The 19,933-nt window shown below is 38.7% G+C and overlaps 1 protein-coding gene across 6 annotated transcripts in view; it reads left to right on the forward strand.

The window, feature by feature from the left end:
• NPAS3 (neuronal PAS domain protein 3) overlaps positions 1-19,933 on the forward strand; it is an 841,582-nt gene that overhangs the window by 256,627 nt on the left and 565,022 nt on the right. For all 6 annotated transcript variants that reach the window (XM_059373060.1, XM_059373061.1, XM_059373062.1 and 3 more), the window contains one exon: positions 1,098-1,342. In XM_059373060.1, coding sequence (XP_059229043.1) covers positions 1,098-1,342 — 245 coding nt within the window. The remainder of the gene's footprint in view (positions 1-1,097; positions 1,343-19,933) is intronic.

Genomic DNA, 19,933 nt, shown 5'->3' on the forward strand with positions numbered 1-19,933 from the left:
AAGATTTTAAAATGCCTTCAGAGTTCCTTGCAATGATACTTAGAAATAGATACTTACAAATGATTTTAATAGCAACTTGATATTGTAAATATTGGCCAATTACTTATCATCAGGGTCTGATTTGGGTTTTATTTCTTGTCAGACATAGAAAAATTCAGAATAGGTGGAATTCTGTCAGATACTCAAACACAACTTCAGGTGAGCCAGATTCTGCCCTCAGCAATGTGAACAAACTTCAAACAGAAATGCACATGAATAGTTTAAGGAAAATGCTGGATCCCACCTGTTGCATCTTCTGTGAAGTAATATGTCTATAACGTTGATAAATTTTAATAACCCACACAAGGCTTTATCTTTTGACATTAAATTTATATTATCTTAAAGTTTGACTTTTCTGGGCAATGTATTTTATTCTCAAGTATCTTAGGGAATCTGTCCATCTACTAATGTATATTCATTAGTAAAGGACTAAAGTTTTCTCTTATCAGCCAATTACCAGTGCATTTATAAAGCTGCACTGAAATCTTCATTTTCAGTGGGATGTTTTCTTTATCTGACTAAAGGTCATGATCCTTATTGAGGACTGGAAGGACATGAACACAATTCACAGAATCAACAACTAAAATGTGATGTTTACCCTTTGTTCCCCAAGATTATGATTGAAATACATTTTTAAAAATGGGTGCTTCTGATGGCTTAAGATCCCATAGTGATAACAGCTAAAAGAACAAAATCAGTATCCTGAGACTAGGTATATGAATACTAGCCTCATCTTTCCAGTATAGCTGGTAACATCAAACTTCATCTGTAACTCTTAGGTCTTAGAAGCACAGAATATGTCTCAATGCATGACCAAATAGAGGGAAAAAAACTAATTTTATTCATTGCACGTAAGTCTGTGGTATGTAAGTTCAGAGGTAGAATTTGTGGTTTTAGGGGACATGATCTAGAATTTATTTTACTGTGGTCCTAGAGTTTGGAATAAAGATTTTGGCAGATTTTTGCAGGGGAAAGAAAGGACATAAAAAGAAAACAGTTCCTATCTGATGTCAGAAGAACATATTCTAAAGAACACGTTTTCACTGCTTTGATTGCAGTTTACAAGCATTGAGAAAGGAGAAATCCCGAGATGCCGCTCGGTCCCGCCGGGGAAAAGAAAATTTTGAGTTCTATGAATTGGCCAAGTTGTTGCCTCTTCCTGCAGCCATCACTAGCCAGCTGGACAAGGCATCCATCATTCGACTTACAATTAGCTATCTGAAAATGAGGGACTTTGCTAACCAAGGGGACCCTCCATGGAACTTGCGAATGGAAGGCCCTCCACCTAACACATCAGTCAAAGGTAAGCTTTAAGCCCCTGTTTATTCTGGAATATGGTGGTCTGTAGGTGTCTCTAAGATGAAATGTTTACCATCGTCCTTTCTTCTTTTCCTGCATATCAAATCCTTTAAAGGGATACAAATGTGGAAATCTGAACTCTGCATGAGAAAGACACCATGTGAAGGTGAAATAAACCTCTTCTATTTCTTTTTTATTTTCCAAAAGTCTGTCAGCCTAAAATAGTCTATCACTTTATGGAAGGTTTCAGAGAAATGAGAATGAGATGACTTACATTGAAGTGCTTCTTGGGTTTAATTTGTGTTATGCTAATACATGCAAATTATTGTTGATGGGTGGACTATGAGAATATTTGTTAGAGGGTGGAACTAATATTTCCTGTATGTAGTAACCAAGGAGAGGAAGAGCGCAGACTCCAATTGTAGTGGGTATTTTGAATAATGATTTTATTGGCTGATAAATAATTCATGTATTAATGTTTCAAGTCTCTATACATATTGCCTAAAAAGTGCTTAAATATAAACATTTATTTGTCCTCCAAATCCTTGGTGCAGTCATTGTTAAAACTCATTAGTTAAAGGCTTTTAGGCCTTCTTCACTCTGATACATAAGAGAGGTATTTTCTTTTGTTAGTGAAACTTCTAATAATTTATAGCATGTTTAGCATATGACTATGCATGCACGTGTTTATTGATGTGTATGTGGCATTGACCATTAATTTTCCTACCTTTAAGAGTGTGTTATTCAGGGCATTAGACTTAAGGGACCTGCTCATTTCTTGTGCATCTAGACCCTTGGTGGGCACAAAGCTGGACATTTGGCAAAATTGTAGGCAACTCTGGGGAAAGGATTAAGGTGCTTTAGTTAAGTGGTTACACCTTGACAACAACCATTGAAGTCCTGTACTCCTGGCTGTTGGAGAAAGGGGTTCGGGTGGGGAGCTGTAAAACTCTTAGAGGATTCAAATTAAAATGAAGGATCAAAAGCAGTGACTATTTATAATTGAGGGCTAAGGGGCATAATCACATATATATGCATGTGTGAATCTGTTCATATCTCTACATGGGTACTTACAAACTTTGTTCTTTAGGCTTAGGAGAGAAAGAAAATTAGAATTTAAATTGTGACACGTTGTTTTCCTCTAGAACAGGGCAAACATTTTCTGTAATGGGCTATCTCAGAACTGTTGTAGGCTTTGAGAGTCTCTCAACACTGCCGTTGTAGCATGAAATCAACCATGGACAGTAAGTAAAAACAGGGTGTGGCTGTGTTCCCATAAAACCATACTTAACACAGGCAGCTGCCGTCAGACTTGGCCCACAAGCCATAGTTCACAGATTCTTGCTCTAGAGCAGAATGACACTGAGAGGTTGACAAGAACATACAACAGAGTCAGCTCTTCAGGGCAGGATGTTGGTATAAGGTAGCAAAGTATGAATTAGTTGAGGTACACTGATGCTGTCCTTTTACAATCCTTCTGCCATTAAAGATACAGATGTCAAGTTGGTAATGTATGTTCCAGATGATAAAGTTGTAGCAGATTTTCCCAAGCTAAAGGTGTGAGTATCATCTTAGTAAGTGTGTTGTGTTTGTAAGAGTTTATTCAGTAGACTGTCATCATGTTTATTTCAAACCATACAAGATGTAGGAGTAACAGACAGGTCAGAAGTCACAGAAGGTGCAAAGTAGATCCTTGGATCTCACTTGGAAATGCATCGATTGAGGGACTGGGTTTGGCTTACCCTGTTTAATACAGTTACGCTTTATTTCCGTTTTTTTTTTTTTTTTTTTTTTTTATTTAAAGGAGTTGGCAGTTGATAAGTAGTGGCGTTTACCAAAGTCGAAAAATGGTTCCATGGTCTGTCTATTCTTCTGTGAGGTGACAACCCTACTAACTTTCAGAATCCTGACCTCTAAGACATGTAAATTTCTAGCTCATGTAGAACCATGCCCTCATATACAGATGAGGGAAATGATCTAGAAACCGTTTAAGGCCAAGTATTAGATTTAAAATGAAAATCCATTGTCTTGCCTTTCTGCCTGGTGCTCGATCACATCGTATTGTTTCTAGAAATGATACTTGATTTGCATCCCCTTCACCGAACATTCCAGGTCAGGATTCTCACAGCTTCTGGCTAGGACTGATAAATCATTTTTACTTTGTGGACTTCAATCAATTAGGCTCTGTAAGTATTGATGCTAAAGATGGATACAAAAGATAAAATATGGTCTCTGCTGGCATGGACATTTCCGTCTAATGGAAGGACATGGTGATATCAGTGAGAAATGGGAAGGTTGAGATGGGTATTTAGGAGGCTGGAAGGAGATACCAGATTTGATTATTTTGCAAATTCCATGCAGATGATAGCAGAGCATCCCATTTGATTCATGTGTCCTCCCACTGCTATAAACAGGTGATGGTGAAGGTGTAAGCACAGTGACTCTCTCCCGTTGACCATGGCTCTCCATAAAGTTGCTAGGAATGCAGCGGGCACTTTCTGTAAGCCGTTTCTGCTGTACAATCTATGTATATTTTATTGCTGTCCTCCCATTCTTTAATGCAAACCTGTTACTCATTCTGATCAAACATTCATGAAACAACATCAAAAGAAATTCATTTTAATTTATTAAGGTCTTCAGTGTTGTGCCCTTGAAGAAGTTCATGTGGATAAACAAGCTTATATAAATAGCCTGCAGCATCATATGAAATGTAGTTCATAATCCAACAATAAAACGATAGACATTATACTTGGTGCTTCTCCAAGCAGTCTCTTGAATAAACCTAAAGGCATTTGGAAATTTATATGAAAAGTACTTACACGATGTAGGCAATGTTTTTTTTTTTTTTTAATGTGATGAATTGTTCGTGTTAATAATTAAATTTCTAAGCTTGAATTTAAATTTGTCCCACACAACTATATAGAAACTTAATCAATTTAATTTACTGCTTCAGAAAGGTCCTTCATTCTGCCCTGGATTCATCACATCTTTTCTTAAAAGTCTATAAAGGTTGATGAGTTTGTTTTGTGATGCCCATTGTGTATAGATTATTACAAGTTATGCTTGCAGAAAGAACACTCAGGTGACAGTGTGTAATGTGTCCTGAGTCAATTACTTCATGGAAATGATATGTTAAGCAATTGGAAAGTAACAGATAGTTTTTTCCATTATTTTAGAAATATCTGTATTGTTATAATACAGATCAAATCTACAATGAACATTATGCATTATTCAAGAAATGACCAGGCATTCTCAGCAGTGTTTCAGCTAAATAACTGATGATTGTAACCTTTAAAGAAATCTCATTGTGGTGACTGTTGGTAAATCACTTCTCCATTCATAGTAATCTCTATTTAGAGGCTATCTAGAAACCATTATATCTTTTATTAATCTTAAAAGCAATAGCTGCTGATTTGACATTTGCTAAAACTAGATAAATTTTCTGTCTTTTTAATATCACAGACTTCAGTCAATTTTTGGTGTATATCTGCTACAACTCTATTAATCCAGGAATATTTACCACTGTAAGCACAAGTTTTATTTCAATTTAAACATCGCAGCTTTTAAACAACAAATTGTGTATGTGTGTGACAGGCAACAATGCTACGATGTGTAAAATATAAGACATTTTTAGCCTTTCGAAGGAATCCGTTGAAAAATATTGCAAGACAACTGATTAAAATTGACTGAACACATTAGGGAAGAACTTTAATATTTCCATAGAATTTTCCTTTACTATGTAAGGTACATATTGTGAAGGAAGTGGTAGATATTTCTTTTCTATTGTTTTTTAATGAGAGCTATAATTTTTTTTAAAGATTTTATTTTTTTGTTTGAAAGATACCACAAGCAGGCAGAGGGGCAGGCAGAGGGAGAGGGAGAAGCAGGCTCTCCCCTGAGCAGAGAGCCCGATATGGGGCTTGATCCCAGAACCCTGGGATCATGACCTGAGCCAAAGGCAGACGCTTAACCAGCTGAGCCACCCCGGTGCCCTGGAAGTGGTAGATATTTCTGAGGGGAGAGACCTGCAGGGCTTTATTTAAGGAATGCATGATCTGTCTGTAGCCAAAGACCAGGCTGGTACTTGAGCAATCATGTCTAAGGGATCTGTTTAAAACACTCCTGTGTAGCAACTGGGTACAGGACATCTTACAGTAATGCTGAATTACTACTGTACTCACGGTTCCGCAGCTTAGATAACATTTTATAAAAATGGTTCTGTTTCCGGAGAAGGTAGAGAATCCAAGACTGTCTGCCTCATTGTTTTTCCTGGTCCGAGCAGCTCAGAGCTCTTCCAGTTCTTGTTCGGGCATTTTACAGTGTGATGACACACATTTACTTCTAACCACTGACATTCATACTTGGGGGCAAGTGTCCTCATCCTCATTATTCAAAACAAAACAAAACAAAAACATGTAAAATGCAATTTCCGCACGACGTGTACTCCAGCCTGTCCTATTCTTTCTTTCTACTCAGGAAAATGGTGGCACGCAGACTAAACCCTTAGGTTCTGAAGAAAAGCTTCCCCACAGGGGTAGCAGAGCAGGATAAAAGACTGGCTTGATTCTTACTTGGTTTGTTTTCTTGCGTCTGCCACCTTCAGGAGACTGGGGGCCCAAGTCCCTGCTTTAGTCTTCGGTTTCACTTAACCCAATCTGAAGTCAGGGTGGCACCATGGGGCACCTCAGTGGCTCTTTCGATTCAGTGTCCGAATCTTGGTTTCAGCTCGGGTCATGATCTCAGGGTCCTGAGATCAGCCCCTGCATCAGGCTCTGTGCTCAGTATGGAGTCGGCTTCTCCCTTCCCTCTGTTCCTCCCCCAATTTGTGTGCGCGCTCTCTCTCTCTCTCTCTCAAATACATACATACATACATACATAAAATCTTCAAAGTCAGGGGTGGCATCCAGTGGAAATAGGGCCATCCAGATGCAGAGCTGCCAATGTTCATTCCTGTTTATTTCAGTAACAAATGCCAGATTTTACTACTATACAGAAATATGATGGGATATAATTGTCTTTTCTTAGGTATGCTTCTAAGAAGCATTTTTAATGACATGTTGTCCTTTTTGATCTCTCTAGTGAACTTAGGACTTTTGAAGGAAGTCCGTGGAAGAACTGGCCTTTTACTTGATTTTATTTACGTCATGAGAGAAAAGCCTTGTTTATGTTGCCATGGTTCCCAGGATTGCCATCTCTGAGCCTGAGCCTGGGCACGAAGGGCTTTCTGACAAATGTGGACGTGATGGTGGCTGAGTACTTCTCTGAGACTGTAATTCTCTACAATTCTGCATTTTCTTGGGAAAACTCCCCTCTCTACAGAGGGGGACCCTGGTCCACCTTCAGCACAAAGCTCGGAAAGGCACTGCTGGTTCTCCACCTGATGCCCCTGTCAGAGTTGGGCTGTTTATCATTACCTTCAGTGCGCCTGGCACTGGTGCGTATACAGAGCTGCCTCCAACTCCAAATGCTGATTCCGGGGAAGCCTGGTTGGGAGCGTGATGGCCGAGAATACTCTTAAATACCAATAAATACCAATACTCTTGTGAGCTAGTCAGCCATTGCCAGGGCAGTGAGCCATCAGCTTGCACAGGCTGCAAGGCTTTGACTCCTCGGGTTGCTCTGGATCATTCTGGGGTGGGCACATGGAGTCTGAGCTGAGATGGCTGCTTTACTTCTTGCCACAGCTCTGGCTGGGCTTGCCTCCTTCCTCAGAGGTCAGCTCTGGTCTCCCCTGTCAGGAGACAGCAGAGGTGTGGGAGAGGCTCTTTTCATGGTGAAGGCAAAGGTGTAAGGGGATGAGCAAAAAACAGAAGACTTCTTCCAGAGTTTTTTGCGGAGACTTTTTGGAAATGTGGCTGAAAGAGTGCACAAGTACTTTTGCATTCTGCATCAAGATTCAGTAGTCTGTCCCTCTATCTGCTGCCTCCTCTTTGTCCCTAGCAATACTGAATACCTCACACCACATGTTTGTACCTTTGTACATCCCGTCAACAAACCAGAATGTCCCTTGCCTTCTAGTTTTGTTGGATCCTTGTTCTTCCTTAAAAACCCAGCTCACACGTCACTTCCTTGACTAAATCTTCTCTCCTTCCCCAGAACATTAATCATTTGTTCCTATGGGTTACTGTTAGAGTCTTCTGTTGCTTTAGTATCAATCCATAATTCATTTCTTACTATACCTATCTCTATCTTTAGACTGTGGACTATTTGAGGGAATAGTCTGAGACATCTTATCCATGTCCATATCTCCATGTAAGGGGCCCAGGAAAGGAAGTATTTAACCATGTTTTTAAATTAAATTATAGGGGCGCCTGGGTGGCTCAGTGGGTTAAGCCGCTGCCTTCGGCTCAGGTCATGATCTCAGGGTCCTGGGATCGAGTCCCGCATCGGGCTCTCTGCTCAGCAGGGAGTCTGCTTCCTCCTCTCTCTCTCTCTCTGCCTGCCTCTCCACCTACTTGTGATTTCTCTCTGTCAAATAAATAAATAAAATCTTTAAAAAAAATTAAATTATATAGTACCACATTCTGTCTTGGCATAGTGAGCTGAAAATCGCCGTTGAGAACTGCGGGTGGGTCTAAACTCATAGGCTGGGGTGAAGAAAGAAAAGAGTAAAAAAGAAACGGCAGCAGAAAAATGGAGGGAGAATGATGGGAATAGTGTGAAACCAAAGGGAAAATAAACAGTATATTGAGTTGGAGCTAGGAGGGGTGGCACCCCTGGCTTGTGAGGAGCTGTCTTCTCCTGCCAACCTTTTCCCTCAGGTACAAGCTAAGGAGTTGACAGTTAAAACCATAGTCTCAAGAAACCCATGTCTTGGGTGTATAAATTCAAGTTTATTCAACCGGTAGTTGAGTATTTTCTCTGGGTCCTCCGAGCCCTCTGTTGGCTGTTCTGGGGGCATATAGAGAAAGTATAAGGCATAGTCCTGGCTTTGGAAGCATTTACCATTTATTGAGAAATAAAAGTGGAAGGGAAGGAGGGAAGGAAGAAAGAAGGAAGATGAGAGCTTTTGATAAAATTAGATGAACAGTCCTCAGTTTCTCCTATGAATTTTTCTTTGTAAGTTTCTCTGAGTGATTACTGACTCTCTAATCCCAAACCCCAATTTTTTAGAAAGGATGTAGCACTTATTGTCTCAAATTAGCTTCTATTGAGGCCCTTGGGGGTTTTAAAGCTGTTGTTTAGTAATTTCAAAAGCCACATGCTCTAACAGCTCCTATTCTGCTAGTATTTCTGTTCTTCCTTCTCTTCTATTTAATTGCCCTTTACAGGAAGATATCGCATCTCCCTGGTGCTTTGGGTTCAAAAATATAGATCCATCTCTTTACAGATTTTATCTGCTGATTGTCAAGATTTGCATATGTGAAATCATTATAAATACAAAAAGGAAAATAAAACAGCATGCAGTGAAAGTTTAAAGTAAATAAATGAAGTGCCAAATATATGATAGAGACAAAATATGAATGTAAAACTTTGTATGTTTCTTATTTGCTTTATACTCTTGGCAAAAATCCTGGGGGACACCCTTACATTCCATGTCACATTCAACTTATTTTAAGAAGTCTACCAGTTCTCGTAATGTAATATTTTAGTCTGGCATTGCCTTCTACTACATTGTACTCACTTACTTAGGACTTTGAAGTTTATGTGCCCTGTTCTTTAGGGCTGGACTTCTTGAACGTGTTTTTGTTAGCCCTATCACCTCTTGCAAAGCACAATATATAGTTTCAGGGCTCTGCAGATCACAATATTTCATGGGGATAGCAAAGAAGGAGTCACCTCTGACTGCTTTATATGATTGAAATTGTACTATGGCTTTAATTTTCAGAAACAGCTTTCTAGATACTGTGCATAACTCTTGGCTGTGCCTTAATAAACATGTGGTGACCTCCACCTGTAAAACGAATGTGGCTTTGAATACTGATTGACTGCAGCTTTTCACATCCTTCCTGGGTCCATAATATGTCAGCAAATGTCAGTGCCCCAGTAGGAGAAGAAGGCCAAAAAAATTGGGGGCTTAAAAATTGTACAGATCATCTGTTTCAGTCCCCCTGCTGTCATGTTGAGAAAACTGATAAAGAACTTCAGTGATATAAAGTCAATAGAAGACTTGGAACTAGGATTTGGACCTCTGGAATTCCAATTCAGCACCTTTTCCTCCATAATAGAGAGCATTTCCTTTCTCAGGTCAGCACAGGTCACCAGCTGTCCGTAAGCATCCCCTTCCTCACTTGTATTGCAGATGAACATAAGTGCACATACAGGGTTTATGTGTAGAGACCAGCCCTTTTTAGATCTAATGGTACTGTGTTCCAATTCACAAAAGATTTTGAGGCTAGTCAAAGGCAAAGGAGTCATAATTCAATGAAAAAAAAATCATTTCAGGCATTAGATGCTGAAATTAGGGGAGTCTGCGTCAAAGGCATATTGGAACTCTCTGTCCTAACTTTGGAACTGTTCTGTGTATCTAAAATTATTCTAAACTAAAAAGGTTCGTTTTTCTTTTCTTTAAAGCACTATAATGTACTCTAACAGTAGAAACACAAGAAAAACAGATCGCTTCCCAAATGGAAACTTGTTCTGTCCCAGGTTCCTGCTTTTTCACCTGGTCCCCCTTGAGTGATCATCAGCTTACCCTTCTCTAGGGCTTTGTTACTGTTCGTATTACTTAAGAAATGTGATTAACCGACAATGTCAATGTCAATCAGGATATGGAAGAAAGAGAATTGATTAAGCTGTTTACACAGTTTTCTTAAAAAATTTATAAACAACCTGTTCCCGTTAATGAGGAGTCACGGGAGCACAGTGGTACACCCTGGCTATTGTCCCCGCTTCCCCTTTCTTCGCTGGAAGTTACAACTAGTATTAAATTGTCTAGTCTTTCCACTCTGCCCAAAGATCACCCAAAAGGGGAAGTTAGAAAGCCAAGACAGAACCTAGTTAACAGATTCTAGGATGAGGGTCAGGAAATGTGTTCTGGAAAGGACCAGAGAGTAAATGCTTTAGCCTTTGTGGGCCGTGGAGTCTCTTACTCAGCTCCGCTGTTAGAGGGCAAGAGCAGCCACAGACCGTCCGGGTCCAGCTGAGTATGCCCGTATTTCAATAAAACTTTATTTGAGAATGCTGAACTCTCTAATTAGGACAAGCCATGAAATCTCAAGAGTTTTTTTTTAACCATTTAATCTTTTTTTTTTTCTTCTTAAATTCTTAGTTTACGGGTTGTATAGAGACAGACAGCAGTCTGGATTTCACCTGCATGCTATAGTTTGCCAAGTCCTGTGAAGAGCTTTAGAACTGGAAGGGAGTTAGGGACTTTTTAAAGAACCTACATGGTAAGCAGCATTTTACTAATAGTAAAGGGTTGAGCCTTGTGTTTGTTTTAAAATTGTATTGATGAAAATATATGGTGCGGAATGTGCTTTCTGAAAAATCTGTTTTTGTTTTTATCTTCAGAGCTAATGTGTGTTCTTGTGTTCATATATATATATATATATATATATATATAGTTAGTTAGTTATATATGTATAACTGTATGCTTATATAACTATACATATATATATATATATATATATATATATATATATATAGTTCTCTGCATTGTACATATGGCTAGAAAACTAAGCATACAGTCCTACTAAGTCATTGGCTTGGTCTGGCTTATTATTTTGGCCTGGTTCCTCAAATGAATATAGCAAATGATCAAACTGGGGCTATTCAGTGTCTTCTATAGATGAAGGATCTTATTAAAGAGAAACATGATTAAAGCTTTGTCTACATGGGACTGTTGTTCGGCCATTTTGACTTAACTAATCAAACAACTGGCCAGTTCAGTTAAATAATTGTTTGGATTGATTTCCCCACATAATATATTATGTATCTTTCTGATTCACCTGGGGGCTTAAGGTATGGAATGGCTATAACCATTAGGAGAGAAATCATTAGAAATAAGATATTTGGGATTTGACTATAAGAAATCCAATGTTACTCTGAACATTGGAATGGATAAGATTGGACTTAAAGCCGAATTCGTTATTTGCAGGTAGAATTGAACCTATCTCTAAAACCACATTCCTAAAATGGAAAAATACGACTAGGCTACAGAAGCATCTTTTTTTGACTACTTACTAAAGTGAACAGGTTACTAAGTACTAAAGCATAGTCATTAGCAAATACTCTTCTGCCATTGTCCCTTCAACCTGTCAATCACAGGGTGTTGAGTGAGTGCTCAAAGGGTGAATACTACTGTACCAAGAAGTAGAGGAAATTAAAATTCGTGAGTTGATCATACTCACTTCCCAACGCACTACAGAAACTTAAAAATATATTTTTCAGTAGTGTTTTGTAATTAAAGCACATCACTCATATATAATTTTACAGTTTGGGAAATAAGGCTGTGTTGAATATCAGCACTGATGATGAAAACAGACTGTGTACACAGTTTGGGTTTTATATAAATACTTTAAAATATTGGCTTTCTTCAATAAAAATAGATGAATAGTATCCAGGTTTTTACAAGAATTTTAGCATAAAAGCAAAATTGCTATCATTTTCTATTTTGAAAAGAGACATGAAGATGGCATAACAAAATGTGTAAAATGCAGTATGTTCTAGCTAGCTCTGATGGAAAATGAAGATGTAGATGCAGGTAAGCCTCACTCTGGGTATACAGAGGACCTTTTGTAAAGCAGTACAGTGATGTTTTCTTAGTTGAGCCCAACCTAATGCACCCTTCATTGTCTCTCCTATGGACGCTGAACTCCCAAAGTTGCAGAACAATCTGGTTCAAGTTGTTCAGCATGTGCTGCTGTGTGATTTACATCCAGCAGGCAGCCAGACTGAAGCTTTCTTGTGTGAGTCATTACATGGTTTGCCATAAATACTGCTGGAAAAGTTCGCAGAGATGAGAGAGAGGGACTCTTTCAGGGAATTCTGACAACCTATAACAAAGGTACAGTGCATGTATACAAGGTCAACAAGATCAGTAAAATGTGTGAATGCAATGGAAACTGATAATCTCCATCATTTCAGTGTGTCTTCAGAGCCTTACTAAGAGTATGCTGTTGGTCAGTGCAGTTGCATGCTTCCAGGTTCAAATCTCTGTGACTATGAAAAGTAACAGTTCTTTGGCCTCTGTTTGCCTAGAAGAGGGGGTAGTTGGACTTCAGAATTCAGCTGGTCTTACATGGCAGTGAGCCTAGATTTTATTGGAGGCTTAAGTTTAGAAACAAAAAAAGGCATGTTAGGATTTCTTTTTAGGATTTTTATCATGTCAGAACTAACTTGTGTTTTTGTTTTGTTTTGCTTGGTAAGGTTGTGTTTCCGAAATGGTGTTAATCAGGAGGAAGAGATGGTCAATATGTGGCATTTATTTAAAAATACACTTGGAGATTCTAACATGTCAGAAGTCTTGACTTGTATCCTATGACAGAGAAGAGGAAAATTAGAATGTTGGTTAAAGTACACAGGGGTCTTGGGCACATTAAGGCAACTTAATGTTAAGCTAATGCTTAAAATAATGAGATCGAAAAGTTGAGATAAATTTTTAATATGTGGATATTTCATTGAGATAAAAAGACAAAAGCATTCTTAAAATAGGCTGTATCTGAAATGAAAGGTTGATTCACTGAAGCAATGGGTATAATCGATACTTCCCTCAGTGTTTTGGTGTTATAGGATATAATCTTATTATATTATATAAATCCTTAGGTTTTAGGGTACCATTTCATTGTTGTTGTCATTAGAGACCAGGAATGAGTCCCTTTTCTCTGTCATTTTGCTTAATCTGTTCCTGCTCTGAGTACTCGAGTACTCGAGACTCCCCAGGCTGTGTATAGAAGACAAAGAGGAAAAGAAGCTGAACCCTCTAGGAGTTTATAATCGAGCAAGAGTGACACACATGCTCACAGAATAATAAGGCAAGGTGTTATTCAGGTTGAGAGAGGTTGAAGCAAAATGTTGGATAATCTGTTATGCATAAATATAGTTTCTGCCATAAACATGGTGACATTTAATGAGAATTCTGGTCGCTGAGATGTCAAGTAAGCTTATGAAGGTTTTTCTTTTCAGAAGAGTATTTTAAACAGAATACCCAAATGGCACACAAGTACTTGTGTGTACTGCTATTATCTGATGATAATTTCAAACAACTAGGAGCATCAATCACATACCACACTCAAAGCCAAGAGCTTAATCAAATACCATCTTCTAGTACCTTTTCTTTAGAATCTTAGCATTTCACAGAGATGGAAGAAAGGCTGGAATGAGGTATGTTTTTAAATCTCACGATCCTCATGGATTGAGTTTTTCAGAAAATCATTCGGCATTGGAGGCAAGAATATAGAAAGGGTCAGAACAGATGAGAAGCAGCCATCCCGGGAACCTCGCAGTAGAATGGCCAAAGTTCAGGCACACCACTGGAGCAGTGATGGGAGAGTTCCTTGCTTCCCTTGGCTCCCTGCACGCACACACCCCAGCAAAGCCCATCATTGGGAGGGAAGACTAGACGGCGTGGAAGAAAATGTTTTGTACTTTCATTTAAATGAGCACAAAGGGAGGGAACAGTTTTGCTTCATATGTGAAGTCAGTCATTTCTTGGGTTGCTAGCTCAATGTTTTAGCAGAACAGCTGTTCAGTACAATGTGGCTTTCTACAAGCAATATTTCTACTGCGAGAAAAGTGGCAGTCTGCCAAAGAGAGTGCCCAGACCAACCCCTAAACAAAAAAAATCTTTTGTCAACGACTCTAATAATTTGTACAATTCAGGAAAGGGGGGCTGCACGGTCTTTGCAGATGTGCATTTATGATGCTATTTTTAAGCAGAGCAGCATGGAAGAATAGATTCAGACGAATCGTAAGTTGATCATTCATTTTAAGCATTTGGCTTCTGCTCCTTTTAAAATTTCGCTCTGTGGAAAGAAAACACAGGCCGCCTTGAAAGGAGGTAAGGCAGGGTGTGACAACAAGATGAAATCCTTCCTTTCCCAGCCTGTGATGCTTGCTCAAAACCAAAAAGCTTTGGGATGTTTTCTTCCACCCGCTAAGGAAATAAATGTGGTTTTTCTGATCCCTCACAGAAGAAACTTGCTATCCTTCAGCATTTTGAGGAAATAAACTCCTAATGAGCCTGCATTCTTTTACAGCAGTCCATTCTCTGAAAATGAGTTTAAGTGCTGAAGGAAATGCCAGAAGCTTTTACGCAACCAGCGCCAAATTAATGTGTGTTAATTCTCGATATTGGAACAGCACAGACGCTGTGCAGTTTTTCTGGTGAAACTCGGTTTAGTCTCCGACGTGTCCTCTGCACTAGGGTTATCCAGACTCTCCAGCACTGGATTCGGCTGGCTTTGATGCTGGCGATGGAGTTAAGAGAATTTTTATAAGTTGCAATTCCCTGGGAAAGCACCCTCAAACTTCTCCTAAGAGTAGAGGATAAAATCTGATGGAATCTTCATTTTGATTTTTTTTTTTAATTCAACTGTCTACTTGATATGGACATAAGAGGGAATTAGACTACTCTCTTATAATATGAAATCAGATCTTTAAAATGATATAAAAGTACTACAGACTCATTCACTAGAGGTGATTCTAGAGTCGAGACAACAGTAGAAGATTCCCTGACTTGATCAAAGGCTTCCTCCCATTTAGATAGTTGGTATCTTTGTTATTGTTGATATTTTCTTTTTCAGTATTCCCATCTTTGCATATTCCCTATAGGCGAACTGTTCAGTGAAATGGAGTTGCATGTGTTACTATGCCAGGAATATTTTGCTCCACTTAGAATGCAGTCCCCTCAAGTTTTAGCATTTATATATCTAATGTAAAAGTCCTAACAGTGGGGTGCCTGGGTGGCTCAGTGGGTTAAGCCTCTGCCTTCGGCTCAGGTCATGATCTCAGGGTCCTGGGATTGAGCCCCACATCGAGCCCCACATCGGGCTCTCTGCATCGGGCTCTCTGCTCAGCAGGGAGCCTGCTTCCCTTCCTCTCTCTGCCTGCCTCTTTGCCTGCTTGTGATCTGTTAAATAAAATCTTTAAAAAAAAAAAAAGTTCTAACAGTGATGATGGGATATTATTAAGATAGGTTATATTACGCGGCTAAAGAAGGTGTATTTTTAAAATTGTCCCTGTGAGCTATTTGATCATCCTTCAAGTTGTTACTCAAGTGTTTTTCAGATGTTTCCCGAGTTTCGTAAGGATTTCCGGTGACAATTACAATTGATTACTTCGGTGTGGCCCCCAGTGGATGGGTACTGCATTTCGTGAAGTGCAGAGTGCCAGACAAATTGTTTCTAAAATGTTCTCTTACGCGTTAACAAAAACACTTTGTTTTTACGTATTACAGAAATTCTCTAGGTGAGGATTTCTGCAGGAGTTCATATTAAAAACGGTTTTCCTTCAATAAAGCAAATGATGATTCCCTGAATACATATTTTACATTCTTTTCTTCCGTTTTTAAGATTTCTCGAAGTGAGGGAATGGAAATACAAATAACAAATGTGGGTTCCTGACTTGTGTCTAACGCAGTGTATTTCAGGAATGTATCGGGAGGCACAGAATGACCCACACTGCATTCCTAGTGCTTTACTCCTGCCAGCCAGGACTTCAGGGGCATAAAGAGTCCATACTTTCGGGATGTGTAAGTGGAAAGCTATATGATCATTTTTGCACTTACACATTATCTTTTCCAAGAGTCATAGGAACAGCATACCAGTCCTTGTTGTATATGAAGGCATTTGCTGGTACACGTTGGGTAGAAAAACATGCAGAAATGCCATATTTCCATGATCCTATTTAATATATATAAAACTTCATGAGATGAGATCCTTTTTCCTTCTACATATAGAGTTATTTTTAGTTACTCCAGCTCTCTAGGTGCAAAAGATATGTAAGTGAGAAAAAAGGATGTTCAAAGTAGGTTTCTTTAAGTAAGCTTGGTTCCTTTGCACACTGAACAGTTGTACCCAGTGAAAGTCATTTGGTTTGGCCCATGATTTATGCAAGTGGCTCAAGAGGCCCGAATCCATCAATAATAGTCTCTGTATAAAACACAAGGAAGAATAAAAATAATATTTTGTCAATTTGTATCTGTCACAATGCAGGTAAAACTCCTATAGAAGTAACTGGTATGTGTTTAATAACCATACCCTCATGTCTTATCAAGATAATGATTGCATTCCAGCCCATCTTATGGCCAATGCCCCCAAAACAGATGGAGTAAGACTGTCAGGTAGACATTGATTAGATTGTGGTCCCCCCGATGTCAGCACCACTGTTTTTGTTAGCATCTGGGTGAATTAACTCAGCACGCAGAAAATATTCAGACCTTTCACTGGACGTTATTCCTAGCGAACTTGCTTGACCACGGTGGACTCGGGGAGTGAGATCGTAAGTGCTGGAGGAACTCACCCCACTACGGAACATCTTCTGTTGGTGTAACAAATGACTGAATCACACTCACACACTTCCTCACTTACAGCTCTTTGTAAGATGAAACCGTATTAGGGGGTGATAATTTCAGAGCACACTAAATTTTTCCTCCTGGTTTTTCACAGTGACATTATCCTATGAAATAGTGGGACAACTTGCCCGGTGTCAGGATTCTAATCCCCTGCTCTCATTAGCTCTTTGCTGAACCCTTTCTCCTCCTTAGCATTGCTCTTTTTTGAATTATGTCTGTGGCAAACCTCACCCCTTGTGTGATTAATGAAAGTTGATCTGTTAGTGTAATCTGAGTTCTCAGACTTAGTTCTGCAGTCACCTCTTTTTACCTTCCACTTCCAGTGTTCTTTTCCCCTTCTTTTTTTTTTTTTCTCTCCCTATTTAAACTGTCCCTTGGAAGTACTGCATTTCATGATCTTGTTCGAAGAATGGCAGAACAAAATTATGAAACAGTGGTAACTGTTTTAGATAAGGATTGAGCAGCTGGTCCAAATCGGGTCTTTCAGTACAGGTTTCTCAGATTTTCATATTTCACTTCAGTTTCTGGGGCCTGTCATACTGGACTGTGGATTTGGGGGGAAGAAAACTCCCCATTACCTTGCATGTCACCTATACTCCACATGTACAACTTTATATCCATATTGATTGTATGCTATGGATCTCTGCCGCTAATGTTATTCGCCTGATTTGCAGAGAACTAGAACTAATAACCTTTTCAAATGTTATCAAATTATGACAAATCCTAGACCAATCAAATTACTTAAGTGATCATTGATCATTTATTTGATATTTTAATTTTGAATGAGTCTACCTCAAGGACTTTCTGATATTTCCATTAGTTTTAGTAAGACCACAAATGCCAAACAGTAACACAGTTCATAAATTTCACCAACAGTGAACCTAGAATGCTGTAAATTAGCTTTATTTAAAATGACCTTAAGAGAAATGAATGGCCTTTAGTATAATTATAGACAATGGCAGACACAGTGGAAATTGGGGGAAAGAACCTGATTAGGAAGTACGTCTGTCTATATTATGTGTCTGTTTGGGGTGTGAAGGGATCTGATTAGATTTCTCAGTAGTGAAGGAGCCAGAAGCTTTTGCATTTAGGTCGCCTCACATTTTAGGTTGCTAATGATTTCATTTTAATGTCACCGTTTAGTTTCATACTGATCATTTATACTGACAAAAAGGAAGAAAAGAAAACAAGGAACCTGTCATCAATCATTCATTTAATCAAGTAGCAAAAGTAGATAAATAAACATACTGAGTTAATTATTCTTCTGTATGTAGTGATTGACAATAAAGTTAATTTATGCCTATTTTAACCCTTCGATATTTTGTGCCATTAGGAATAATAGCTATTAGCCGTTGTAGAGAGAACTTTGGGGTGACCTTTTTCTTCCTAAAGGGTCTTAAGAAAATTCAGTCTTTATATTTAAGGTATTTATTCACTTGAAATCTGTTTCGCTAAAGAGTTGTAGTTATTTGCATCTAAGCATATTAACTCCGTGCTACCAAATATAATGAAAAACAATTACGATATGTTAGTCTGCCTCCTTTGTTGTATTCCTATTCAGACTCTTTAATGAAGACCTTTTTCTTAGCAATGTGCATTTTTAATGTGTAAAAGGATTTGTCACCAGATACAAATACATTATAAATCCAAATGTGTATTAGATACCGAACTAATGGGAAAAAAAAGTTTTAGTGGCAAAAAACCACTAATACATATATTTGAGTTAAAAAGAGCTTTTGAAAGTTCTAAAAACGTATTTTTGGTTTGTCAGCACTTTCCTACCATTTTCCAGACAATTATTTTCTGGTGGCTATTCTTATTGAAATATCAGTGATTACTTTTATGAGACCTTCCATAAACAAGTGTGTTCTTCTGGTGAGTATGGGTAGTGAAGCTAAATTGTCTAAAGATGTCCTCTGGAATCTTCCTGGCACCCTCCTCTAAGTCAGTCTGCAGACAAGAAACGGGGAAGCAAGAAGCAGACTTGATGGATTTGGGGTTGAAAATAGGAATTTAATTGTTGATTACAATTGTGTAAAGATCTGAGGCTTCAAGAAACCATGGGTGCCTTTCTGGCTAGAGATATGCTTCTTCTAGAGGTATTTTATTAAATGACTCTTCCCTTGACAGTTGTCATGTAGAGTGTAGCTGAATTCTACCTCTGTACTGTTTTGACTTCTTGCCCAGCTCTTGTGTTTGCTTCAGTTCTTACAGACTGGAACTGGAATCCAAGAGAGTTGGTGGGCAAGCCCAGAGTACATTTCACACAGAAGCCATGCTTTGTGTTGACTCTCTCCTTTGCAATAAAGGGGGGGGGGTCGGGGGATGAGGGAAAGCTTGCATATCTTTGCTTGGCCTGTTTAGGAAATTATCAGGTTTAGCATCAGTCCCGAAGTCTATAATCATAAATAGGCAAGTTAGAGTAGATTTTGCTCTTGTGTCAGTATTACCAGATTCCCATATTGGGTTCTGGGTTGCTCATGTTGAAATTTGCTCTCTGCAAACATTCGGCTTAAGGAAGAGGTTTGGTTTTTGTTTGTTTATTTGTTTGTTTTTTCATAAGGCTTTCTGAGCACCAGAAGACATAAGACATTGTAGTTCGATCTTTAATGGTGAAGTAATATTTGGAAAACACACACCATTTAAACTGGTTGCTCTAAACCAGGTAAAACAACCTACAGAAAATAATTCGCCCAATCAGGTCAAGGTATATGTGAATGAAGAACGATGCATCGATCATGAAATGTTTTTAAAGATAAAAAGATTGTCCATGTTTTTTAAGTTTAGAGTAGATCTATGTGATGAATGAATCCATCCGCCTCCTCACCCCCATTCCTGCCAAGGACACCTCGAAACTTCATTAATTTCTGCGTAAATGTATTACAGAGAAACCTTTTTATCCTTTTTTGTTAGTCCTTTGTTTGGTCTCCTTTTACCTGCATGCATTAATTAAGCAGTGGTATGAATGAGGAGTGGGAATTTGTGGCCTTTTTGTTCACAGAAATAATGGTTAATCTCTTCAGCTTTGTCCACTTTATGACTTTGCTTTTTTCATTCACTTAACAATCTGCAGCTAGCAAGTTAAGCATAATACAGCTTGTAATCACTGTGGTAACAGCAAAATCAACAACTCTGTGTTTG

The sequence above is a fragment of the Mustela nigripes genome, chromosome 13, assembly GCF_022355385.1.
Source record: "Mustela nigripes isolate SB6536 chromosome 13, MUSNIG.SB6536, whole genome shotgun sequence".
NCBI classification, from domain to species: domain Eukaryota; kingdom Metazoa; phylum Chordata; class Mammalia; order Carnivora; family Mustelidae; genus Mustela; species Mustela nigripes.